The sequence below is a fragment of the Ovis aries genome, chromosome 11 (assembly GCF_016772045.2).
Source record: "Ovis aries strain OAR_USU_Benz2616 breed Rambouillet chromosome 11, ARS-UI_Ramb_v3.0, whole genome shotgun sequence".
NCBI classification, from domain to species: Eukaryota; Metazoa; Chordata; class Mammalia; order Artiodactyla; family Bovidae; genus Ovis; species Ovis aries.
The window spans coordinates 36,257,084-36,278,722 of record NC_056064.1 but is presented as its reverse complement, the minus strand read 5'-3'; the positions used below and the strand labels follow the sequence as shown (position 1 = coordinate 36,278,722).

At 53.0% G+C, this 21,639-nt stretch overlaps 1 protein-coding gene across 2 annotated transcripts; it reads right to left on the bottom strand.

Moving 5' to 3' along the window:
- Positions 1 to 151: 151 nt before the first annotated feature.
- SAMD14 (sterile alpha motif domain containing 14) lies at positions 152 to 18,542 on the bottom strand. 2 transcript variants are annotated; one of them, XM_042255834.2, is made up of 11 exons: positions 17,961 to 18,542; positions 15,784 to 15,826; positions 14,270 to 14,324; positions 7,005 to 7,171; positions 6,287 to 6,575; positions 5,033 to 5,120; positions 4,881 to 4,955; positions 4,616 to 4,775; positions 2,856 to 2,975; positions 2,613 to 2,768; positions 152 to 1,753 (listed from the first exon to the last, which is right to left on the bottom strand). In XM_042255834.2, exons 3-11 carry the CDS (start codon positions 14,310 to 14,312, stop codon positions 1,601 to 1,603), a joined length of 1,251 nt encoding a protein of 416 aa, XP_042111768.1. In that variant the 5' UTR covers positions 14,313 to 14,324; positions 15,784 to 15,826; positions 17,961 to 18,542; the 3' UTR covers positions 152 to 1,600. The 2 variants fall into 2 exon arrangements, with proteins under 2 accessions (XP_042111768.1, XP_014954204.2); XM_015098718.4 differs by lacking the exon at positions 15,784 to 15,826.
- Positions 18,543 to 21,639: the final 3,097 nt, after the last annotated feature.

Genomic DNA, 21,639 nt, shown 5'->3' with positions numbered 1-21,639 from the left:
CTCAGGACAAGACCCAGTGCATGCCAGCTACAGCAGTGGACACAGCCGTCCGTTCAGAACACTTGACGGTGCAGCACCCAGTGACAGGCCTGTGGCCCTGCTGCACTCAGAGCCCAGCCCAACCCCCAGCTGGGGCAAACAGGGAGGCCACTGGCACATCATAAGCGTTTATTGAGAGAATCTAAGTGCCGCCTCCCCCTTCACATGCAGGTGGGCGCCCAGATAGCTCCTGATGGCTTCAAGGACTTGGGAGCTTTCCATCCTCCCCACCAGCCCCTCTGGGGCCCAGGTGGTACTAGTGCCCCCATGTCCAGTCCCCCCTCTGAAGCCCCTCTCCCAGCACAGACAGCAGGAAGGAAAAAAGAATTGAGACCCAGAGAGCAGGGGTCACAGCCACAGCCCTTGGGCTGGAGCAAGGGGAGTGGGTGTATGGGGGCCTGTCTGCTGCTCCACGCTGGTGGGAGGAGGTGAAGGGAGGTTTCTAGTCTAAGGCCTCTGACCTTACTGCAAACTCTGGCCAGTGCTGCAAAGGCTGGCCAGCACCATGCCTGGACATGAACACACTCACCCTAGAAGGACAGACACCTTCCCTGGGCTGCTGGGGTGGCTTCCACCCCCACCCAGGGAGCGGGCCCCACCCCTCCTGTCGGCCAGTTCTGGAGCCCATGGAGGCCCTGATAAGAACCAGGACAGGTTGGGGAGGGCTGATGAACCTTTCAATTTAGCAGCTTCCAGGGGGCTTCCCAGATTTTGCCTCTCTGCCTGGCTGGGATGAGAATTCACCAGTTAAGGGCCATCTAGGTATTGATGGGGGTGTCATTTGTCCCCACCAGTTCCCAAGTTTGCCATCTTCAGGGAGGTTCCAGGTGGCCTCTGCAGGAGCAGCAGAAGTGGGCCCAACTTGGAGAGTCGGTCAAAACCCAGGCTTTGTGTGGGCCTCAGGAGGGCCAGACCGGCAAGGGCATCATCTTACCGCTGAGAACCCCCCTTCCTTCTAAAGCCCTTGCAAAGATGACACAGGATAATTGGGCTGCCTTCTTTGCTCTCCTGTTGAGGAGTGCAGACTGGGAGTTTACTTCGAGTGCAACTTGCTGCAGGCCCACCAGCCTCCTGCAGAGCTCTCGACATACAGTCACCTGGGAGAGCTGGAAAGGAACTACTTTATCCACCTGCTGCTGCAGAGAGGCTCAGCCCATATCTCTGAGCCCAGGGCCTTTGGAAGGTATGCAGGCCTCCTAGTTCACTGGCAGCCCCAGGACCCCCATGGCCTGAGGGAACAGGGTCAGAATCACTCAGGCACCTCTGGGCTCCCTGATTTGCTTCAGCCCTGGCCTCTCTGCCCATAATCTGCCACTTCCCCAGGAACTTTGTGCCAAAAAGTCCTTGCAAGGGGATTTATTACTGGGTCCTCTCCCCTGGGTCTCTCTTTCTGAGGGATCTGGGTCCAGACAGATGACAGGGTGAGAGGGCTGTTCCTCCTGAGAGCATGGAGCCAGGCCAACCCAAGCCTGGTGCCCAGGCCCCGCCTCCTAAGGCGGCCTGTGCCCGCAGAGCCCAGCAGCTTCCCGAGCCGGGTGCCAGCACCTGCCCGCCCGTCTCCCTAGCTCTTCTTGGCCTCCTCCCTGCGCCGGAGCTTCTCACGCTGCCGTGCAGCCTTCTCCTGGGCCTTGCGCTCCTTCTCAGCTGCCGCTGCCAGCTCCTTCAACTTCCGCTTCACCAGCGCCCGATCGTGCGAGTTGCTGAGCCCCAGACTCTGGGGGAGGGATCCAAGGGTGAAGTGAAGAGCCCCAGAGCCCCACACCTGGCCAACCCAAGCCCGGGATTCTCTGTACCCCAGGTGTATTCTCGCTGGAGCTCTGCCAGCCCTCAGCCTCCACCTCCCAGGCTTGCTGATGGATCAGAAACCTCAGGGCAAAAATTTGGAATGGGAGTGGCTGGGAGAGATGAGGGTAAATGGTGCAGGGTTCCAGGCCCTTTGCCCCTTCCCCACCCTAATCCTTGGCTCCTATCCCTCAACTCAGGATTTCAGCCTTGGAATAACTGCCAGATTCAGTGAGGCCAGAGATAGGAAGTGAGTTTGTCCGAGGTCACACAGCCAGTCAGTAGCTGAGGCCCCTCCCTGTTCCAAAGACTTCTCGGGGACTCTCCTCACCACTGCTCCCCCAAGCAACTAAACAGACGGTGCAAAATAGGCCGGAAGCCCCCAGAACAGAGCCCAGAGCACCACCTCTGACACCCTCCCTCCCTCCCCCTACTTGCCTCCCACAACCACCAGCCTCCAAGGTTTTTAGTCTTCAAGATGAAGACTCCAAAATTCAGATGAGATGACCACGGGTGGCTCATTAGAGTCAAGAGTCAAATGACAGGCTAGTCCTCAAGATCATAGATCAACCTGAATGGCTGGAGCTTGAAGGTCAGATTGAGGAACAGGGCTGGAGTCAAGACTGGGAGGGAATCCATGCTAGAGAGCAAAGATCAAGGATCTTGCCTAGACATCAGAGGTCAGGGCAGTGGTCTTAAAGGGAGTAGAAAGGTCAGGATGAGGGGATCCCAATCCTTGAAGGCTGCCTCAGGGATCCAACTGAGTGGTGGTTCCCCCCACCCCAACCCACCTTCAGTTTGCTTCCATCCAGCTGCAGTAACTGCGGCCCATCTACCTGCCGCGCAGCAAACTCGGCAGCATACTGCTCCAGGTTGAGGCTCTGCAGCCACTGGCCCACCTGCTGACTGGTCCAGTGGTAGACGGTGGGAAGAGGCTCATCCAGAAACTGGGGTGGAGACCAAGGAGAGTGAGGGGGCAGGGTGTGCCCTGTGGCCCACACATCTGGCTGTGTCAGAAGTCAGGGCCTGCTTACCTCATCGGAAGACTGGGACAGAGTGTGGTAGGGGTAGGAACACTTGGCCGCCTGCCGGGGACCACTTGGGATCTTGGGGCTGCTGCTGGGGGGTGTGGAATCATCACTCAGGGTGGATTCCTAGATGGAAAGGGGGCATACTGCTGAGGAGAGAGCTCACCTCAAGCCCAAGGCAGCAACCCGCAACCCACCATCCCCATTCAGATGGAGCTGAAGTCCAGGGCCAGGCATCAGGAGTTTCTCAGGGCCCTTGGATGTGAGCCAGAAGCTGGGCAGGCACACAGAGCAAGGCTGTAGGGCTAGAACTGAGCAGTTAGTGGGAATGGAGGTCACGCTGCTGTCGCTTCCTTGACAGCTGACTGGGATTCCCCCGGGCTGGGTCAGGTGTGTTCCTGCCTTGAGCCTCTCCAGCATGGCCTCCAGCACCCCAGCTTATAAAAACCTGGTTAGATGTCGTGTCTTCACTGGACTCAGCTCTACGAGGGCCTGGGCTGTGTCTGTTCACCAGGGCCCAGCACAATGGAAGAAAGGGAGGGATGGAGGGAGGGTGTGGGAGAGGAACCCTTTCGCTCCTGAATTTATAGTTTTCTGATCTTCTCTGACCTGGCTACACACAGGAACAGAATCACAGAACAAGCACAGGGCTGGGGGTCATTAGAGCCTGGGCGTCTAAATCCAGTTGAGTCTGTAGGCAATTCCCTTCAGTCTGGGCCCGCATTTGCCCATCTGTACAATATGAGCTTCCCTGGTGGCTCACCTGGTAAAGAATCTGCCTCCCATGCGGGAGACCTGGGTTCAATCCCTGGGTTGGGAAGATCCCCTGGAGAAGGGAATGGCTACCCACTCCAGGATTCTGGCCTGGAGAATTCCATGAACTGTACAGTCCAGGGGGTCACAAAGAGTCAGACACGACTGAGTGCCTTTCACTTGACTTCACTTCACAATAGGGATGAGTGTGCCTGCCCTCCCTACTTCACTGAGCCTTTGTGAGGGTAAACAAAAGTGCTTTTGGAGCTTTGTAGGCCACAGAATCCTAGTGAACAGAAATAGGCGCTCACTGTTGCTTCCGTTCCTCGGTCTCACTTCACCACAGGGTTGCGAACTTTCCAAGCACTAGCTAGGTTGCGGTCCTGTTCTCTCTGTTCCCCCCAGCCTCACTGTACCGCATGTAGTCCAGCTCCTAATACAGGATGTGGAGTCAGAACTGAGCCAGGCAGAAGAGTTAGCGGGAACAGAGGAGCCCTACTCTTGCCTGGAAAATCCCATGGATGGAGGAGCCTGGTAGGCTGCAGTCCATGGGGTCGCTAGGAGTCGGACACGACTGAGCAACTTCACTTTCACTTTTCACTTTCATGCATTGGACAAGGAAATGGCAACCCACTCCAGTGTTCTTGCCTGGAGAATCCCAGAGACAGGGGAGCCTGGCGGGCTGCCTTCTATGGGGCTGCACAGAGTCAGACACGACTGAAGCAACTTAGCAGTAGCAGGCTGATGTACTAGGGGATCATAGTGCTCAGTTACGTGTGTTGGATGGAGACAGCGATGAATGAATCAACAGAGGAACCACTTGGCATACAAACAAGTGAACAAGTGAATGCCTGAACTCAGAGACTGGATGAATTAATGATCACTGAATGGCTCCTTGGATGGACAGATGGACTCCAGGAATGCCTGGATCCAGGCCCAAGCCAGGGTGAAGTATGTCCTCATGTCACCTGAGTCTGAGGGCCAGGGTGGAGGCCAGGAGGCCATGGACTCACCTGAGAAGCTGACTTCTTAGGGCTGAAACCCTCGCGTTTAGGGGAGCAGGACGGGGAGGTGGTGCTGCCAGAAGATGCGGAGCCTTTGCCACTGTCTGTGAACCAGGAAAAGGGCAGGAACGGGGAGCCCCCTGACCTGCTGGACCCCTCCACCGACTCCCTGCAGAGAGAGTACGCTGCATGGGTGCGGGCACCGAGGAGAGGGCTGGAACCACAGGGAGTTATAGGCAGAAGCTGTGGCTGAGGGGCTGTGGGTACCTCTCACCTGCTGCCCATGGACAGACGGTTGCTGCCCTTGTCCTTCCGGCTCTTGCTAGTGGATGCTCGGCGTAAGGTGACCCTGTGGGGAAGGCAAGGGGGAGTGGAACAGTGCTGCCCATTGTGCTACCCAATGCCCAAGCCTTTCTGGTCACTCACCCCAGGTCCAGGAACTTGCGGCGAGTCTTCTTATCCAGGCCAATGGTAGGGCTGGCGGGCTCAGGTGGGCTGGCATCCCGGCTGTCATCTTTTGAGGAAGAAAAGGAAGGAAATTGCCTATGTCGTGGCTTGTCTGCCTCTTTCAACTTCCAATAAGGTGACAGAAATTCTCTTGACTTAGAATCAGGCAACCTTACTCTGATGCCCTTCACTAGCTGTGTGAAGCTAGTGAAGCTCAGAGGTTCCTCCTGCATCTTAAATATGGGGCTAATAACACTGCCTATTTCATGAGACCTAATAGGATGAGATAGTGGACAGGGAAGCCTGGCTTGCTGCAGTCCATGGGGTTGCAAAGAGTGGGACACAACTGAGCGACTGAACTGAACTGAATAAGATGTTTATGAAAGCCTTATACAAACCATAAACCACTCTGGAAAAGTAGGGATCGCTACTCTTTACTGTTAATTTTATCTTGGCCAACTTGTAACCAACCTTCTAATCTTGGCTCACATGTCACTTCCTCAAGAAGACTTGCAGGAGGCTCCCAACTGCTCCCAGGATGTTTTCAACCTGATAAATGTCCTCCCGCCCTGCGTTCCCTTTCTCAAATAGCACTCAAGATCCAACCAGTCCATTCTGAAGGAGATCAACCCTGGGATTTCTTTGGAAGGAATGATGATAAAGCTGAAGCTCCAGTACTTTGGCCACCTCATGTGAAGAGTTGACTCATTGAAAAAGGCTCTGATGCTGGGAGGGATTGGGGGCAGGAGGAGAAGGGGACGACCGAGGATGAGATGGCTAGATGGCATCACGGACTCGATGGACATGAGTCTGAGTGAACTCCGGGATATGGTGATGGACAGGGAGGCCTGGCATGCTGCGATTCATGGGGTCTCAAAGAGTCGGACACGACTGAGCGACTGAACTGACTGACTGAACTGACACCTTGTACCTACCTATACATTTAATTAAGAGATTGCTTCCCCTCAAACTATAAGGAATTCTTTGACTGTTTCCCCTAGAACTTGTGAGCCTCGCGAGGACGAGGACAGCATCTGCTTGCTCTTTTGTGTGTCCCAGGGCCCAGACAGTGTCTGGCACACATTAAGGCTCTCTGGAAATAAATGAATGAACCGTGGTCTTTATTCCCGACCTCCCCTGAGCCACCCTGTGCCAAACCCGAGGTCCGGCCAATTGCTTCGGAGCCCAAAGGAGTGCTTGCCGGCAGGGGGCGCCGCGCCGGCCGCTGCTCACCTTCGCTGTGCAGCTCGGCGCGAGGGTGTCGGCGCACAAAGCTGGGCGAGCTGTCGGACGAGGCAGCGGAGCGGGGCGGCGAGCCTGAGGCGGCGGCCAGACCCTCGTGCGAGGCGGCGTTGTGCAGGGGCCGGTAGCGTGCGAGCGGTGAGGGCGGCGGCTCGTCCTCGTCCAGGCTGCGCCGCAATCCCGGGGGCTCCAGGCAGAAGGAGCCCCCCGCTGGGGACCCCGGGCCCGAGTGCAGAGGCGAGCGCAGCCGGTGCAGGGGGCTCCCGCAGCCGTCGGCTCCCTGGAGGAGGGGCAGCTGCTCACCGCCTACCCTCTTCCCCTCTTCCCGGAGGGAAGCCCGGGCTCCTAGGGCCTCCTCGGCCTGGAGGGAGGGCTTCCTCGTGCCTTGGGCCGAGGGGTGGCTGGGCAGCGAACAGTGAGAGATGGATCTTCCGGTCACAGAGGCAAGGGCTGCATCCGGCCTCCATCACTTACTAACTGTGTGACTTTGTTAGTGAAACTCTTAGAGCTTCAGTTTCCTCGTCTGGATAATGGGGTAATACCTTCCTTGAAAGGATTAAATGAGCCAGAATTGAACTGCAGCTAATATTTGTCAGCCTTGTTATTTGAGAAGTCTAGGGGTGTGGTCTCCCTGGAAGAGTGGTTTGGAGGGATTATCCAGGGGCAAGAAGGGTGGGTAGGGTATGGTGATTGAGGGGATTGCCCCAACCTTGCCTCCAGGCCCATCGGAGCCTTCACCATCCTCTGCAGAGCTGGCACTGTCCCGAAGCCTGGAGCGAGAGGGCCGGTGTCTTCGGCCCTTGGCCAGTAGTTGGGCCCGGGCCTTGTGTAAACTGCTGTCCAGTCTGACGGTTTCTGGCACTGCCAAGTCCAGGTCTGCAAACCAGGGAAGAGGGACAGAGACCAGATACACAAGGACAGCACACCCAGAGGCCCGCCTCAAGTGGCCACCTGCACACATACCCAGACATTCAACAATGTCTCAAGTGTTGGGCGCTGGTAGTCCAGTGAGACGGAAAACCAGGTCTCTCACAGTCTCCCAGGGAGCTGGAGATGTCAGCTTGTAAATACAGTGTGTGATAGACCCTCTCACAGGCACAGAGGACAGGACTGTCCTGTTTGGAGGAGGAAACACCAAAGCTGGGTCTTCAGGTCTGTCTGGGAGTTTACAAGAGAGGAGGCTGGCAAAACTGGCATATGCTACACTGAGAGGAAGGGAAGCTGGGGGCAGGATGCCTCCAGAGCAATGAGAGGGCAGGTTTGTGGAGGGAGACACTGGAAGATGAGGCTGGAGAGAGCACAGATGTAATGGCTGGCACTGAAGAAGTGCCAACTACATGTCAGAATGTACATTCATCACCTTGTCTACTCAGAACAACCCACAGGCTAAGGATAGCTTGTATTCCCATTTCACAGCTAAGTAAACTGAGGATCGGAGAGGTCAAGTCTCATGCCTGAGGCCAGCAGCTAGCAAACAGTCTGGGATTTGAGCCTGGCTAATCTAGCTCTGGCTCCAGGTGGTGCAGTGATTAAGAATTCACCTGCCAATGTAGGAGACACAAAAGACACAGTTTCAGTCCCTGGGTTGGGAAGATCCTCTGGAGGAAGGGCTGGCAACCCACTACAGTATTCTTGCCTGGAAAATTCCATGGACAGAAGAGCCTGGTGGGCTACAGTCCATGGGATCACAAAGAGTTGGACATGACTGAGCATGCTCACACAGTCTTGCTCCAGAGACTGGCCCTGCTGGGGATGCTGGCTTTCTGTGCCATGCCCAGGATCACACTCAGAGACAGTACTGTTGAGCAGCTAGATGACTCGCAGTTAACTAGAGGGAGCCCTAGAAGCCAGTGGCAAAGAGGAGAGCCCACGGACCCCTGAAGCCTCTCTCTCCCGTCCTGGGGTACATGGCCCAGGGCTAGGTCCTGGATGAGGACAACGTGGAAGAGCAGGCAAACCCAACAGATTATGCACAAACCCTACAGCTCCGAGTTTCACTTTCCATTTGTTCCACCTAAAATACAGACTTCTTTCTGCAGTGTCCCTGAGATTCTCCAGGCAGAAAGAGTTCTTCCCATATCATCATGGCTTAAGACCTTTCTTCACCACTCCACCCTCCGTGATCTCAGGGACCCCATCCCATCACTCCTGCCTGCCCTGCTTTGCCTGCTCCTCTTCTCTTGTCTGTAGATACACCTTAAATCACCCCTGTGGCTGAACTACCACCTATATCTATTTCCAGCTCTGATTCCTCCCCTGAATTCCAAGTCTGAGCACCTCAACTGCCACATCTAAAGCACCCAGACACCTCAAACTCAGTCCATCAGACAAACGCACCGCCTTGCCTCCGTCCCTGGCTCTGTGAAAGACCCCACTGTCTACCCAGTCACCCTCTCAGACCTAGTGAAGTGAGTGAAAGTCACTCAGTCGTTCCTGACTCTCTGTGACCCCCTGGACTGTACAGTCCATGGAATTCTCTAGGCCGGAATACTGGAGTGGGTAGCCTTTCCCTTCTCCAGGGTATCTTCCCAACCCAGGGATTGAACCCAGATCTCTCACACTGCAGGCTAATTCTTTACTAGCTGAGCCACAAGGGAAGCCCTCTCAGACCTAGACCCAGTTGGTAATTCATGGGTCCAGCTCCCTACTTGACACCTCCACTTGGATGTCCAATGGATATCTTCAATGTACATGTTACAATTGGACTCCTGACGTCCTTACCCCACAAGCTGCCCAGTCTACCCATCTCAGTGAATGACAGCTCCAGTTCTTCCAGCTGCTAAGGCCAAACCGTGGAGTCACCCTTGATTCCTCCCTCTCCCTCCTACCCTACAAACTGATCCAACCACAATTCCTGTTAGCTCTACTTTGGAAATATATCTAAACATGCTGAGATATTTTTGGTGAAATGACATGATGTTTTGGATAAGGTTCAAAATAATCCAGGAAATTAGGAGGAAGAGAGGAAGGGGATGTAGCTGAAACAAGACTGTCCATGAGTTGATGATACTTGAGGCTGAGTGATATGCACATAAGTGTATGATGGGGTACTTTGTGCTGGTCTCTACTTTTGATTTCCCACAATAAAATATTGTGCATATGTGTCTTTGTATACACACACTTACATACGTGCCTACATGTGGGGAGAAAGAGGAAGGGAGAGGAAAGGAGTAGAACACACAGATCCCTGGTCTAGGTCACCATCACCTCTTGACTCATTGTTACAGATCCTCCCAGCTAGTCTTCCCGCTGCCTCCCTTTCCCATTTACAGTCTATTTCCAACCCAGCAGCCAGAGTGATCCTGATAAAGCATGTCAGCTCGTGTTACTCCTCCCTCCACGCAGAACCTCCACTGACTTCCATCTCACACAGGAAGAAGCTGAGTTCTCAGCATGGCCTTTAGACTCAGGCTGTTCAGAAACGCTCTCCCTCTTCGTCCCTCTGCTCCAGCCACCCTGGCTCTTCCTTATACAAGCTATCCTACACCTCAGGGCCTTTGCACTTCCCCTTCCCTTTCCTGCAAGGCTCTTGCCATAGATTTCTGCACAGTTCCTTCTTTCAGCTCCTTCAGGTCTCTGCTTAAATGCTTTCTCTCACTGAGAGACCACTCAATTTAGAATATCCCCAAAACCCACAGCTAAATTTTTTCCTATATCATTTATCATTCTCTGGCGTATCATACATGTTATTTAGTTTATTGTCTCTCTCCACCTATCAAAATGTCAGCTCCGTGAAGGCAGATGTTTTTCTATTTTGTTCATTGCACTAACAGGCATAGAACATTGTGTGTGTGACAGTGTCTGTGTGTGTACAAGTGTCCTAAGTGTTTTATAACTACTAGCTCATTTAAACCTCCCCACAACCCAAGGAGACTCCAGGAATTCTCCGGGCAGCCTTAATTTGCCTGAGGGTATAGGGCTGGAAAAGCTATGGCAAACCTAGACAGCATATTAAAAAGGAGAGACATTACTTTGCTGACAAAGGTCCATCTAGTCAAAGCTATGATTTTTCCAGTAGTCATGTATGGATGTTAGAGTTGTACCATAAAGAAAGCTGAGTGCAGAGGAATTGATGCTTTTGAACTGTGGTATTGGAGAAGACTCTTGAGAGTCCCTTGGACTGCAAGGAGATCCAACCAGTCAATCCTAAAGGAAATCAATCCTGAATATTCATTGGAAGGACTGATGCTGAAGCTGAAGCTCCATTATTTGGCCACCTGATGTGAAGAACTGACTCATTTGAAAAGATCCTGATGCTGGGAAAGACTGAAGGAAGGAGGAAAAGGGGACGACAGGGGATGAGATGGTTGGGTGGCAGCATCATTGACTCAATGGACATGAGTTTGAGCAAGTTCCGGGAGTTGGTGATGGACAGCGAGGCCTGGCGTGCTGCAGTCCATGGGGTCACGAAAAGTTAGACACGACTGAGTGACTGAACTGAACTGATAGGGCTGGTGAAGAGCAAGCCAGGGTTATAGGCAGTCTGGCTCCAGAGGCTCAGCGAGTAGTTACCAAGCCCTTCCCACCTCCTCTGAGGCAGAGATGGAGAGACTTGTGAATTCAGTCCCTTAGTCTATAGGCACTTACTCTCCTCAGAGAGCAAAGTTCGGCCCAGAATGCAGAGGGAGCGACGGACAGCAGGCAGGACTGCTGGTAGGCAGCTGATGAGCATCCTCAACCAGTCCAGCCTTAGCTGGTGTCCAGCTGCCCTGGGCCAAGGAGAATGGCCCTCTGCACCTGAATCCGGGCCACGTCAAACCATGGTCATCTTACTGTGGAGGGTCTAGGGAGCAAAGGGACTCCCTCCTAAGGGGCTTGGGGATTTCCGAGGCAAGATGGGGTCAGCTTCTCTCCTGGTGCCTTGCTCTAGCAGGCTTCTCTCATCTCCTTCCATCCCTCCTTCCATCTCTCTCTCCCTCTCCCTCTACCCCTGGGAGTTAGCCAGCCCCGGCTGTGGGAAGTCATGAATATTTCATCACCTTTCTCTTCAGGAAGCCGGCCAGGCTGGCAGCTACCTCTGCAGGTTGGGGAGAAGGAAAACAGGAAGGGTTGGGCTGGGGTTGGTGGCTGAAAAGCCTAAGGAAGGGGGAGTTCACCTCTGCCAGGCCGGGTGTAAGGCTGGACCTGGGTGAGGATGGACAGATTCAGAGTCTGAGGCCCAGAGACTGTTTGAGGCTAGGGGAGTCCCCAAGGCAAAGCTTTCTTGCACAGGCCCCAGGGAGCCCGGGGCGGGAAGCAGTTCCTCAGAAGCCAGGAGGCAGCAGTTCCAGGCATCGCCAGGATCTGCGGCAGCCCCAGGGGAGAGTCAGTTGAGCAGGGCTGGAGGAAAAGGAAGCGCAAGGCAGGTAGAGATGAGGAGAGGCAGAGGAGGAGATGCTGGAGGCCCTATGACATTCCACACCTAGGAGCCTTTCCCGGCTTGAGAGCCCTGATGGCTGTGTACATGACAGCTTTCTCTTCCACCTCTCCCGCCGTGTGCCTCCACCTTCTTTTGCTCACTGACTCCTCCACTGAATCCAGCTGGGAAACGGCCTTTCCACCCCGGTGCATGCTGGGAACTCAGTCCCCTCAGTGGTCTTTCTCTAATCCACACAATAAAGACAGCTGGAGGCAAATAATAGGGTGTGTGTGTGGGAGTCCACGCATCTCAGAACAGAGCGGGTCGATCCTGGGTCCCCCGGGGGTGTAGATGCTAAGTGTGTTATGCATTTTTTATTTTCCTGCACATCTTGTAGATGAGGTCCCTTATTTATGGGACTCGGCCGTAACCTGTGTTGCCTCTGCTGGAGGATCCTGGTATATGGCACAGTGACTGCCAGCAGGGAGTTGGGCAGTCTGGAGTTCTTGTCCCAGCTCTGCCACTAAACTGCCCTGTGATCTTTAAAGCCAGTCACTACAGCACTCTGGGCCCTAGGCTTAATGTCTGCTATATGGGTACACTTCTTAGGATTATTGTGGGGTTAAAGTGATACACCCCCTTCATGGATCACAGCCTTGTCGTGACAAACGGGCTTGTGTAACTCAGTGATGCTATGAGCCATGCCATGAGGGCTACCCAAGATGGACAGGTCATCGTGAAGAGTTCTGACAAAACATGGTCCTGAAATGGTATGGACCTAACAGAAGCAGAAGAGATTAAGAAGAGGTGGCAAGAACACACTGAAGAACTACACAAAAAAAGGTCTTAATGACCTAGAGAACCACAATGGTGTGGTCACTCACAAAGAGCCAGACATCCTGGAGTGTGAAGTCAAATGGGCCTTAGGAAGCATCAGTACGAACAAAGCTAGTGAAGGTGATGAAATTCCAGCTGCGCTGTTTAAAATCCTAAAGATGATGCTGTTAAAGTGCTGCACTCAATATGTCAGCAAATTTGAAAAACTCAGCAGTGGTCACAGGTCTGGAAAAGCTCAGTTTTCCTTCTAATCCCAAAGAAGCACAATGTCAAAGAATGTTCAAACTAAACATTGTAAAATTGTGCTCAATTCACATGCTAGCAAGGTTATACTCAAAATCCTTCAGTATTACATGAACCAAGAACTTCCAGATGTAGAAGCTGGGTTTAGAAAAGGCAGAGGAACCAGAGATCAAATTACCAATTTTCTTTAGATCATGGAGAAAGCAAGGGAATTCCAGAAAAACATCTGCTTCGGCTTCACTGACTACACTAAAGCCTTTGACTGTGTGGATCACAGCAAACTGAAAAATTCTTAAAGAGATGGGAATATCAGACCACCTCACTTGCCTCCTGAGAAACCTGTATGTGAGTCAAGAAGCAATAGTTAGAACCAGACATGGAACAACCGACGGGTTCAAAATTAGAAAAGGAGTACTACAAAGCTATATATTATCACCTTGCCTATTTAACTTCTGTGCAGAGTACATCATGTGAAATCCAGGCTGGATGAATCACAAGCTGGAGTCAAGACTGTGGAGAGACATATCAACAACCTCAGATATGCAGATGATACCACTCTGATGGCAGAAAGTCAAGAGGAACTAAAGAGTCTCTTGGTGAGGGTGAAAGAGGAGAGTGAAAAAGCTGGCTTGAAACTCAACATTCAGAAAACTAAGATCATGGCATCTGGTCCCATTACTTCATGGCAAATAAAAGGGGAAAAAGTGGAAACAGTGACAGATTTTATTTTCTTGGGCTCCAAAATCATTGCAGACAATGACTGCAGCCATGAAATTAAAAGATATTTGCTTCCTGGAAGGAAAGCTTTGACAAAACTAGACAGCATATTAAAAAGCAGAGATGTCACTTTGCCCACAAAGATCTGTATACTCAAAGCTATGGCTTATCCAGTAGTCATGTACAGATGTGAGAGCTGGACCATAAAGAAGGCTGAGTGCCAAAGAATTGATGCTTTTGAATTGTGATACTGGAGAAGACTTTTGAGAGTCCCTTGGACTGCAAGGAGATCAAACTAACTAAAGGAAGTCAACCCTGAATATTTATTTGAAGGACTGATGCTGAAGCTGAAGCTCCAATACTTTGGACACCTGATGTGACGAGCTGACTCATTGGAAAAGACCCTGATGCTGGGAAAGATTGAAGGCAAAATGAGAAGCAGGTGGCAGAGGATGACATGGTTAGATTGTATCACCAACTTAATGGACATGAATCTGAACAAACTCCGAGAGACAGTAAAGGGCAGGAAAGCCTGGTGAACTGCAGTTCATGGGGTTACAAAGTGTTGGACAGGAGGTAGTGACTGAATAACAGCAACAACAGGTGGGATACAGGGCATGTGACACGGCCGTGCTAGCCTGGTACCTGGCGTGAGACAAGCACTTAATAAATGGGGACCCTTATTATCATCACTGTTGTTGTAACTGGATATCTACTCAGATAGTGGTGACAAAGACTCAGACTTTAGGGCCAAAATACACACACCCTGAAGTCCCCGGGACTGCCCCTCCCTCAAAACCTCTTAGCCTTGGCTAGAGATAGAGTCAAAGAGTACTTACCAAAAACCTCGTCCACAGGTTCTCGGAGCTTTGAAGAAGCCATGACTCGAGAGAGCTGGGAGGACAAGAGAGAGAGGAAAAAGAACCATGGATAAGAAGGAAATAGACCACAGCTGGTGCAGGTAAGGGAGCTGCCAATGGCTACCTGTTCCTGGCCTTCTAGCCCCTCACCTTTCCTTACAACTCTTCCTCCAGCCCCTTGAAGAGAAACCATCTGAACCATACCCCAGATGGTGGGCTTGGGCAGGAGACAGAAGCAAGTCCAAGGTGCAGACAACAGGCTCTCCTGTGGCCCCAGTCCGAGCTGATTTGCCTCCGCACAGGTCACTGAACATCTCCCCTTCACCATCCTGAGCCTTTCCATCATTAGCATTTTCTTAAAACATTTAATTATCATAAACTGTCCAACATCAAATCTGGGAGAAATCTTGAAGACTATTAAATCCAATCCTCTCATTTTACAAATAAAGAAACAGATGGGAGAATGATAGACCTAAGATCACATTATAAGTTATGGCAAAATCAGAACCAGAACCCAGGTTCTTCCATCTACTCATCACCTACCTCCCTACTTATCTGTGCATCTACTTGCCTATTTACCCATTCATTCAGTCAGTCATCCACCATCCACCCTATTCAACCATCTACCCATTTTTACATCCATCAGTTTGTACCATCCACTCAGCCATTTTCCCACCCATCACCCAGTCCTGCCTCCCTCCACTCTCATCACTGGTGCAGTCACCACCTGTCTTTCTGAACACGAGCTGTTCAGGAAGCTGGCATCATCAGCAGGGCCTCTGTTCTTAACAAACTCACAGTTCTTACAGTTCTAGACAGACTCACAGACACAGAAGGGTATAAAGAGTACCCACAGCAGAACAGTGGATAGCCAAATATCTGTGATGCATCATGCATGTTCTGGCAAGAAGTTGGACGGATAGGGGTTTTGTTTTGTTTATAGGAGGTAGGAAAGGAAGGGCAGGTGGGGTAGCAGGATATATGTAGCTAAAACAGTTGGGGCAGGCTTCCTAGCAGATGTAGGATTCAGCATCCCTAAACCAAGGCCTGAGTGCTAGAGAGGCGGGTGGATAGCAGATGAGGGGAGAAGGAAGAAGCTCAGGGTCAGGACCACACTACATGGCTGGGACATGATCTCCAGTTATTTCTAACTCTCAGGTCCCCACGAGAAGGAGAGAGCACTGGATTGGACCATACACTTGACACATTTAGGGAAGCTAGAACATATGCCTGCTGGGTTGTTTTCCAACTCTCCTCTTCTGTTATCACATAGATATCATCTCATTGCATGCTGGCTAGGCTTGGGATTCTTAGCATCCCTACTTTACAGATGGGAAAACTCAGATGCAAGAGGTAAGAGGCTGAATGCAACCTTGATCCCCTCAGCTCTATCCTGGGTGGTGTTCTGCAGCTTTGAAACCTACTCATAAGGAAAGAACACTGCTGGGAGAAGGCACAGGATGGATAGAGTAGGGGAACTGATCCATACTCACTAAGACTCGGTACGTCCACCCCAGGCTCCATGGACACTTGGGGCTACAAGGAGGAAATGAGGTGTAAGAAGGGGCCAGGGATATGGAGCCTCCGAGAACTCTCTTCCATTTTTGAACTCCGGGTGCTAGTAACAAAGAAGTTCTAGACTTCCTCTTCCTGTCCTGAAGGCAGATGGGAAAAGAGGCTGCACCAAAGAATGAACCAGACTCCCTCATTCCGTTGCAAAATCTCATCTGAACAGGACCCAGCTGCCACCTCCACCAGAAAGCTGTCCTAGATAGCCATTACTCCCCTCATTCGTTTATATAATTTCTAAATCCACCCTTCCCTGCCACTAGGAGATGAGTAATTTTTCATACTTCATTGATTCCCTAACTAGGTCACATCTCCCCCACATCAGACAGGAGCTCCTGAGGAGAGGGGCCAGTATTCCCACCAGCAGGGACTCTCCGAAGAGAACTGCCTCTCCCATCAGAATGGAGGCTCCCTGAGCGCAGCAGTGCTGCTCCTCTTGGACAACTTGAGAACGGAAAGCCCCCGTGTGTATGCTCAGTCACTTCAGTCATGTCTGACTCTGTGTGACCGTACGGACTGTAGCCTGCCAGGCTCCTCTGTCCATGGGATTCCCCCGGCAAGAATACTGGGTGGGTTGCCTTGCCCTCCTCCAGAGGATCTGCCTGATCCAGGGGTCAAACCCACGTCTCTTATGTCTGCTGCATTGGCAGGCAGGTTCTTTACCACTACTGTCACCTAGGAAGCCGACGCAAAGCCCAAGTGCTCTTTATTCAAGATCCCAGTCTAGGAACGAGACCCTCTTGTGGATGCCACCCTCTTTTAGATACCCTCTGGGGTGAGCTGGGGCTTCCAGCTCACACCAGTGCCCAGTACATTCTGATTCAGCACAAACTGCTTTCTTTAACAAATGACTCCCTGAGGTGTGTATGGGAGACCTTCCTTGCACTGTCCCATGGGGAACTCTGGCAAGCATGACATCAGGATGTCTCCAGGCCCCTCCTACACCACCTTTCAAAACTGAACCTTGCAAAATTAGAGAACCCCCCATTTATACTCCTACAGCTCTACACTCCTATACACACACACACACACACACACACACCATACTCACTCACATTCAAACCAGGTAAGAACTACAAGGTAGAGATGAACTTGTTCTCTGGACACACTGTGGGCTCTAACTCTTGCAGGCCACTCCTTCCTTCCCAAATTTCCCGATTCCCAGAGGAAGAGCACCAGTAGCATTTGTCCCTTCCCTAGGAGAAAGGGAGGCAGGTGAACTCCAAGTTCCCTGGGACCCAGGGGAAGGAGAAAGAGAAACAACGTGTGCCCAAGTCCTGAAGAGGGAATAGAGTATAGGACAGAGACGGACAGGTTGGTGGAGTGTTAGTCCATAGAGCTGCAGAGAGGAAGGAGAAAGAGCAAGAAAGAAATGAGCCAGAGAGCAGCAGCAGCAGCAGCAGGGACAGGGGAAGCAGGAGAGACCGGGCTCCAGCAGCCCTGAGTGAGGCCCTGGGGAGGGGTGGAGAAAGCTGCCAGGAGAGGGGCAGCCCCCAGTGGAGCAGGAAGGAGGAAAGGGGCTCTGGAAGAGGAGAAGGAACCCAGGAGAGAAGTGCAACTGGAAAAGCCTGAAGAGGGGTGTTTGGGAGAGGAGGCTAGGGCTCGGGTGGCAGTGTAGAGCTAGAGAAAGTGGTGGCCCCCTCCCACAAGGCCCAGGCTGGGGGCATCTGGCAAGAGTTCATCTGTCCCCTCACAAGCACCGCTGGAGATGGGGTGGGGTGGAGAACAAGGGGCATCTTCTGCACCCCAGGGACCTTATGCCCCAATCAGACCCAAGTGGCTACTTCTGTTCAATCCATCAGTCTCAACTCCTCACCAGGCAAGAAGGAGTTAAGCTTCACCCCTCCCCCAACACCAGTTTGTTTTTTTAAATTAATTTATCCAGGCAGCGGGCTGAGGGAGAGGATTAGGGACACAGATCCTATCTCCACCCCCTCCCCTGGCAGCCCAGCACCCTACCTCAGTGCAGCCCCCCCTAGGGACGAGGGAAGAAAGGTCCTTGTCTCTTGGCCCCATCCAACCGCACTAGGGTTCCCACCATGAGCCCGAGTGACCCCGCGTCCTCGTCCACGTTAGGGATCTTGGGGTCCCAATCCCTTACCTCTGGCATCTGTCATCTTCAGCGTCTGGCGCCTCGGAACCCCCTCAGGCCCATGGTGCTTGGGGCGGGGACCAGGTGGGAGAGGGGCAGGGAGGTTGGGGGGCTGTCACCCCGGCCGCGGGGGGCTCCGGGCTGGCTCCATCCACTCCATCCCAAGAATAGGGGTAGGGGTCAGCGAGAGGGGTCCTGGAACCGGAGGAAACGTGGCGGGGTGGATATTTCGGAGAGAGAAGGTTTGCAGGAAGCAGGAGGCGAGGCGGGCGGGGCAGGACCAGGAGATCTGACTGGGAGGATGCTCTGTGCGTGTGTGCGTGCGTGTGTGTGTGCGTGCGTGTGTGTGTGTGCGCGCGTGTGTGTATGTGTGTGTGTGTCTGAGAGAGAGAGAGAGAGAGGAGGAGGAGGGAGAGAGAGAGAGAGAAGGAGAGGAACCACCTCCCGCCCTGCCAGGCCCGGCTGGATGCGGGGGTCCCCGCCCCGCAGGCAGATACTCGTAGCGTCGCTTCTGCGGGGATCCGCGGGGGTCCCCAGGGAAGAGGCAACGCGGAGGGCGCGTGGCGGCGAGGCGGGAGACAAAGAACGGGTGGAGGGAGGGAGAGTGGAAGGGAGGGGCGGAGGCAGCGGGAGCACGAGGAAGGAGGAGGCGCCCGGGTGACGGGATTCTAATTGCCGATACTCCGCGGCCAGTGGGAGTCGGGCGGGTGTGAGCGCCCGGAGAGGCGGCCCCATCTTAGGACGCAAGGGGCTTCTGACTCCTCTGCAAGGCCTGTGAGGGCTCCTGACTCATTCAATAGACAACCACAGAGCAACTGGGAGCGCTGAAGCGGGAGGGGACCGTGAGGAACAGAATCGACCTGGTCCTGGCCATCGTGGCTCACAGCATTGTCAAGGGGACAGACGAGCAGAGAGGCCCTCAGGAGAGCGGCCCGTGAGCCTGGGTTCACAGAGGACACTTCAGCGTGGGGAGAGCCCACCCAGGGAGCCCCTCCTTGTCTGTGGGTGGCTGAGGAGGTGGGGCAAGGGCTGTGTGTGGAGGAAGGACTACTGAAGAGGGGCCGCATTGGCTACTTCTGCAGGCCAGGCTAGGGTAGAAGCGCTAGTGGCTAGCGGGGGGAGGGAGGAAAAGGGAGGAAGAAGAAGGACGCACGGGGTAGGGAGATTGCACCTTTTCCTACCAGCCATAGTGGGAAAAGTAAGAGGAGTGAGGGGCTCCGATCTGCATTTTAGGAAAAACACGTTGGTTCCTTTGGAGAAGGCAGCCTGAAGGCTGTGGCACGCCTCCTGAGGCTGTTGAGTTGATGGTGGTGGGCTCGAAGATCAAAGATCACGATGAGAACTATTAAGGATATAGAACTGAACAAACCGACAGGGTTTGGGGACTGGCTGGCCACTGAGGGAGAAAGAGGGTCTAGATGATTGCAGGTCTTGGCTTGAGGCCCTGGATGTAGAGGGGGATGGGAGTGGATGAGATCAGACTTGGACCTGGTGAGCTGGAGGTGATGGTAGGCCAGCCAGGGGAGACAAAAATCAACTAGCTACTGTACTGAGACGGCTTGGTGGTGTGTGTGTGTGTGTGTGTGTGTGTGCACGGGCACACGCGTGTGCATGTGCATGCATGCTCTAAGCACCGTACTAAGCACTTTTCTCAATGTCACCCTCATGATAAACCCATGAGGTGGGTGTTTCTATTGCCCCCTTTGTTTGTTCAAGAGCAGGTGGTAAGGTTGGACGAGTGGGTCCAGAGCTCAGGGGAAAGGTTGCACACCTCTATCCCTCGTTCGGGAGGGGTAGAGTTGCCTCATGGTCTGCCAGAGTCGCTGCAGTCCCAGGTCTCTGAGGAGCTATGGGAGGTGGCGTGTTGAGCCCAGACGGTCTTGGGACCATAGGTGAGGATGATAAATTTTAGGGGTTAAGATCCAAGGAGATCTATGGGAGTTTGGGTATCTCTGTCTTCAGAATCTGCTGGCAGCTGTGAGTTGCTGGCTAGATTGTGGAGGTCTGGGGAGGTCCTACTGGGGCTATCTGGGGTCTTTAAAGAGAACATGGTTTGCAGGCATTTGGTGAGATCTGGGTGGTAGGCTGGAGTCGGGGATTGATTATATAACCCTCATAGGGAATGGGGAGATGATGGGTATGTAAAGTCAGGGCTGGGGCAGGTTCTGTGGGAGGGTGCCTATAGGTCATAAGACCCCCTGTTCCTATAGGCCATAGGACCCCCAGATGAAATCCCCCTCATCTGATTTCCCTCCCTTGCGGCAAGTGTTGGGCTGTCACAAACCTGCTCAAGCTCCTAGGAACTGGGAAGGGGGCAGGGCTGGACTGGAGTAATGCCTCACATAGGTTTGCCCATGTGGCTTGCCCTTGATGTGTCTCACAGGTGAGTCATATCTCAGGCCTGAAAAACCTTGCAAAGCTATACCCACCATCCCCAGCCACACACTATATTTAAGATTTGGGGGGCTACTTTCTGAAAGGGTTCCACCTTTTGGAACGTACAGTGTGCAAGCCCCTCACCTAATACACAGGACAGACAGGCATAGGATGCTCAACTCTGATCAGATCAGATCAACAGAAGCCTTCATCACAACTCCCATGTCTGCCTCAACACCCAGGGAGGTCCAGCCACTTCACTTCTGGGAACTTGGCTAGGTTGCCTGAGCAGGGCCTAAGTCACCTGTAAGTCAGGAGATATGACCAGTGACCTTGTGGTTTGGTGGTTTCTGATCCTGGGATTCAGCCACCTGAAACTCTCTTCCCTGAAGTGTTCCAAGGAAGATCCACTTGTAAAAGAAGATGGCTCTCATGAAAATGCATGACCACCATCTCCAGGTTGCCAGGTGATTCTCGAGTGGCAGAGCTGGACTGGTTCTATATGGCCCTGAGGTAACTAGGACTTTTGAAGGGAAGCTATCAGAAGCCAGAATTTGGCTTGACATGGAGACTTGGGTGACGAGCCATCCAGAAGGGAGTGGCCAGCACAGGAACTGACTGCAACTGGGAGTTCTGGTTGAGGTCACTCATCTCAGGTTTATCAGGGACCCACCAAGGTGATCCTGAAGGGCCCTAATTTGGGGACTTCCGTTCTTTAGGGCAGAGAGGTCTGTGAGAATCTTTTTTGGGGCCAGGCAAACTGAAGACAAGTGCCTTGTGGTTCAGTTTTTTTCACATATAGCACACAGTTTCCCAAAGCAAGGAAAGGCTGGTGTTGGGGGTGGGCCCCCTGCTCTCCTCTCTCTTTGGGACTTGTCTTTGGAACCCTGGCATCTGGACTCCCAGACCCATTGGGATTAGAACTGGTGAGTTAGCAACCAGAGCTGCGGGCAGGATAGAGGGCTAGGACTACTTCTCTCTGGCCAACCCCAGAGGGATTTTCTAAGACCCTGGGCACAAAACTGCTCTGACTATCACTTCCCATCCCCAGCTACCACCTCCACCTTTAATCTTTCCTGTACCTTCTACAGGGTGCCTAGTGGGAGAGTAGGGGCTGGGTATCTCCATTACCGTATCTAACCCATCCTCTGAATTCCATTGGAGGCCTTATAAGAAAGGGTTGAAAGTGATGAGCCTAAGGAATGCTCTAGAAATCCCAGTCCAGAGGGATGGGAGCTAGGGTGGCAAATGGAGTTTGCAAGAACAAGGGTTCTCATAAAGCTCCTCAGGGTCAGAGGTAGCACTGGCAGAC

What these genes read in the sequence shown, in the direction of transcription:
- SAMD14 (XM_015098718.4), bottom strand. An exon ending in ACCTGTGGACGAGGTTTTTG is followed by an intron (nt 7,172 to 14,269) that starts GTAAGTACTCTT and finishes CCTGGTTTGCAG; the next exon opens with ACCTGGACTTGGCAGTGCCA. An exon ending in CGCCGAGCTGCACAGCGAAG is followed by an intron (nt 5,121 to 6,286) that starts GTGAGCAGCGGC and finishes CTTCCTCAAAAG; the next exon opens with ATGACAGCCGGGATGCCAGC.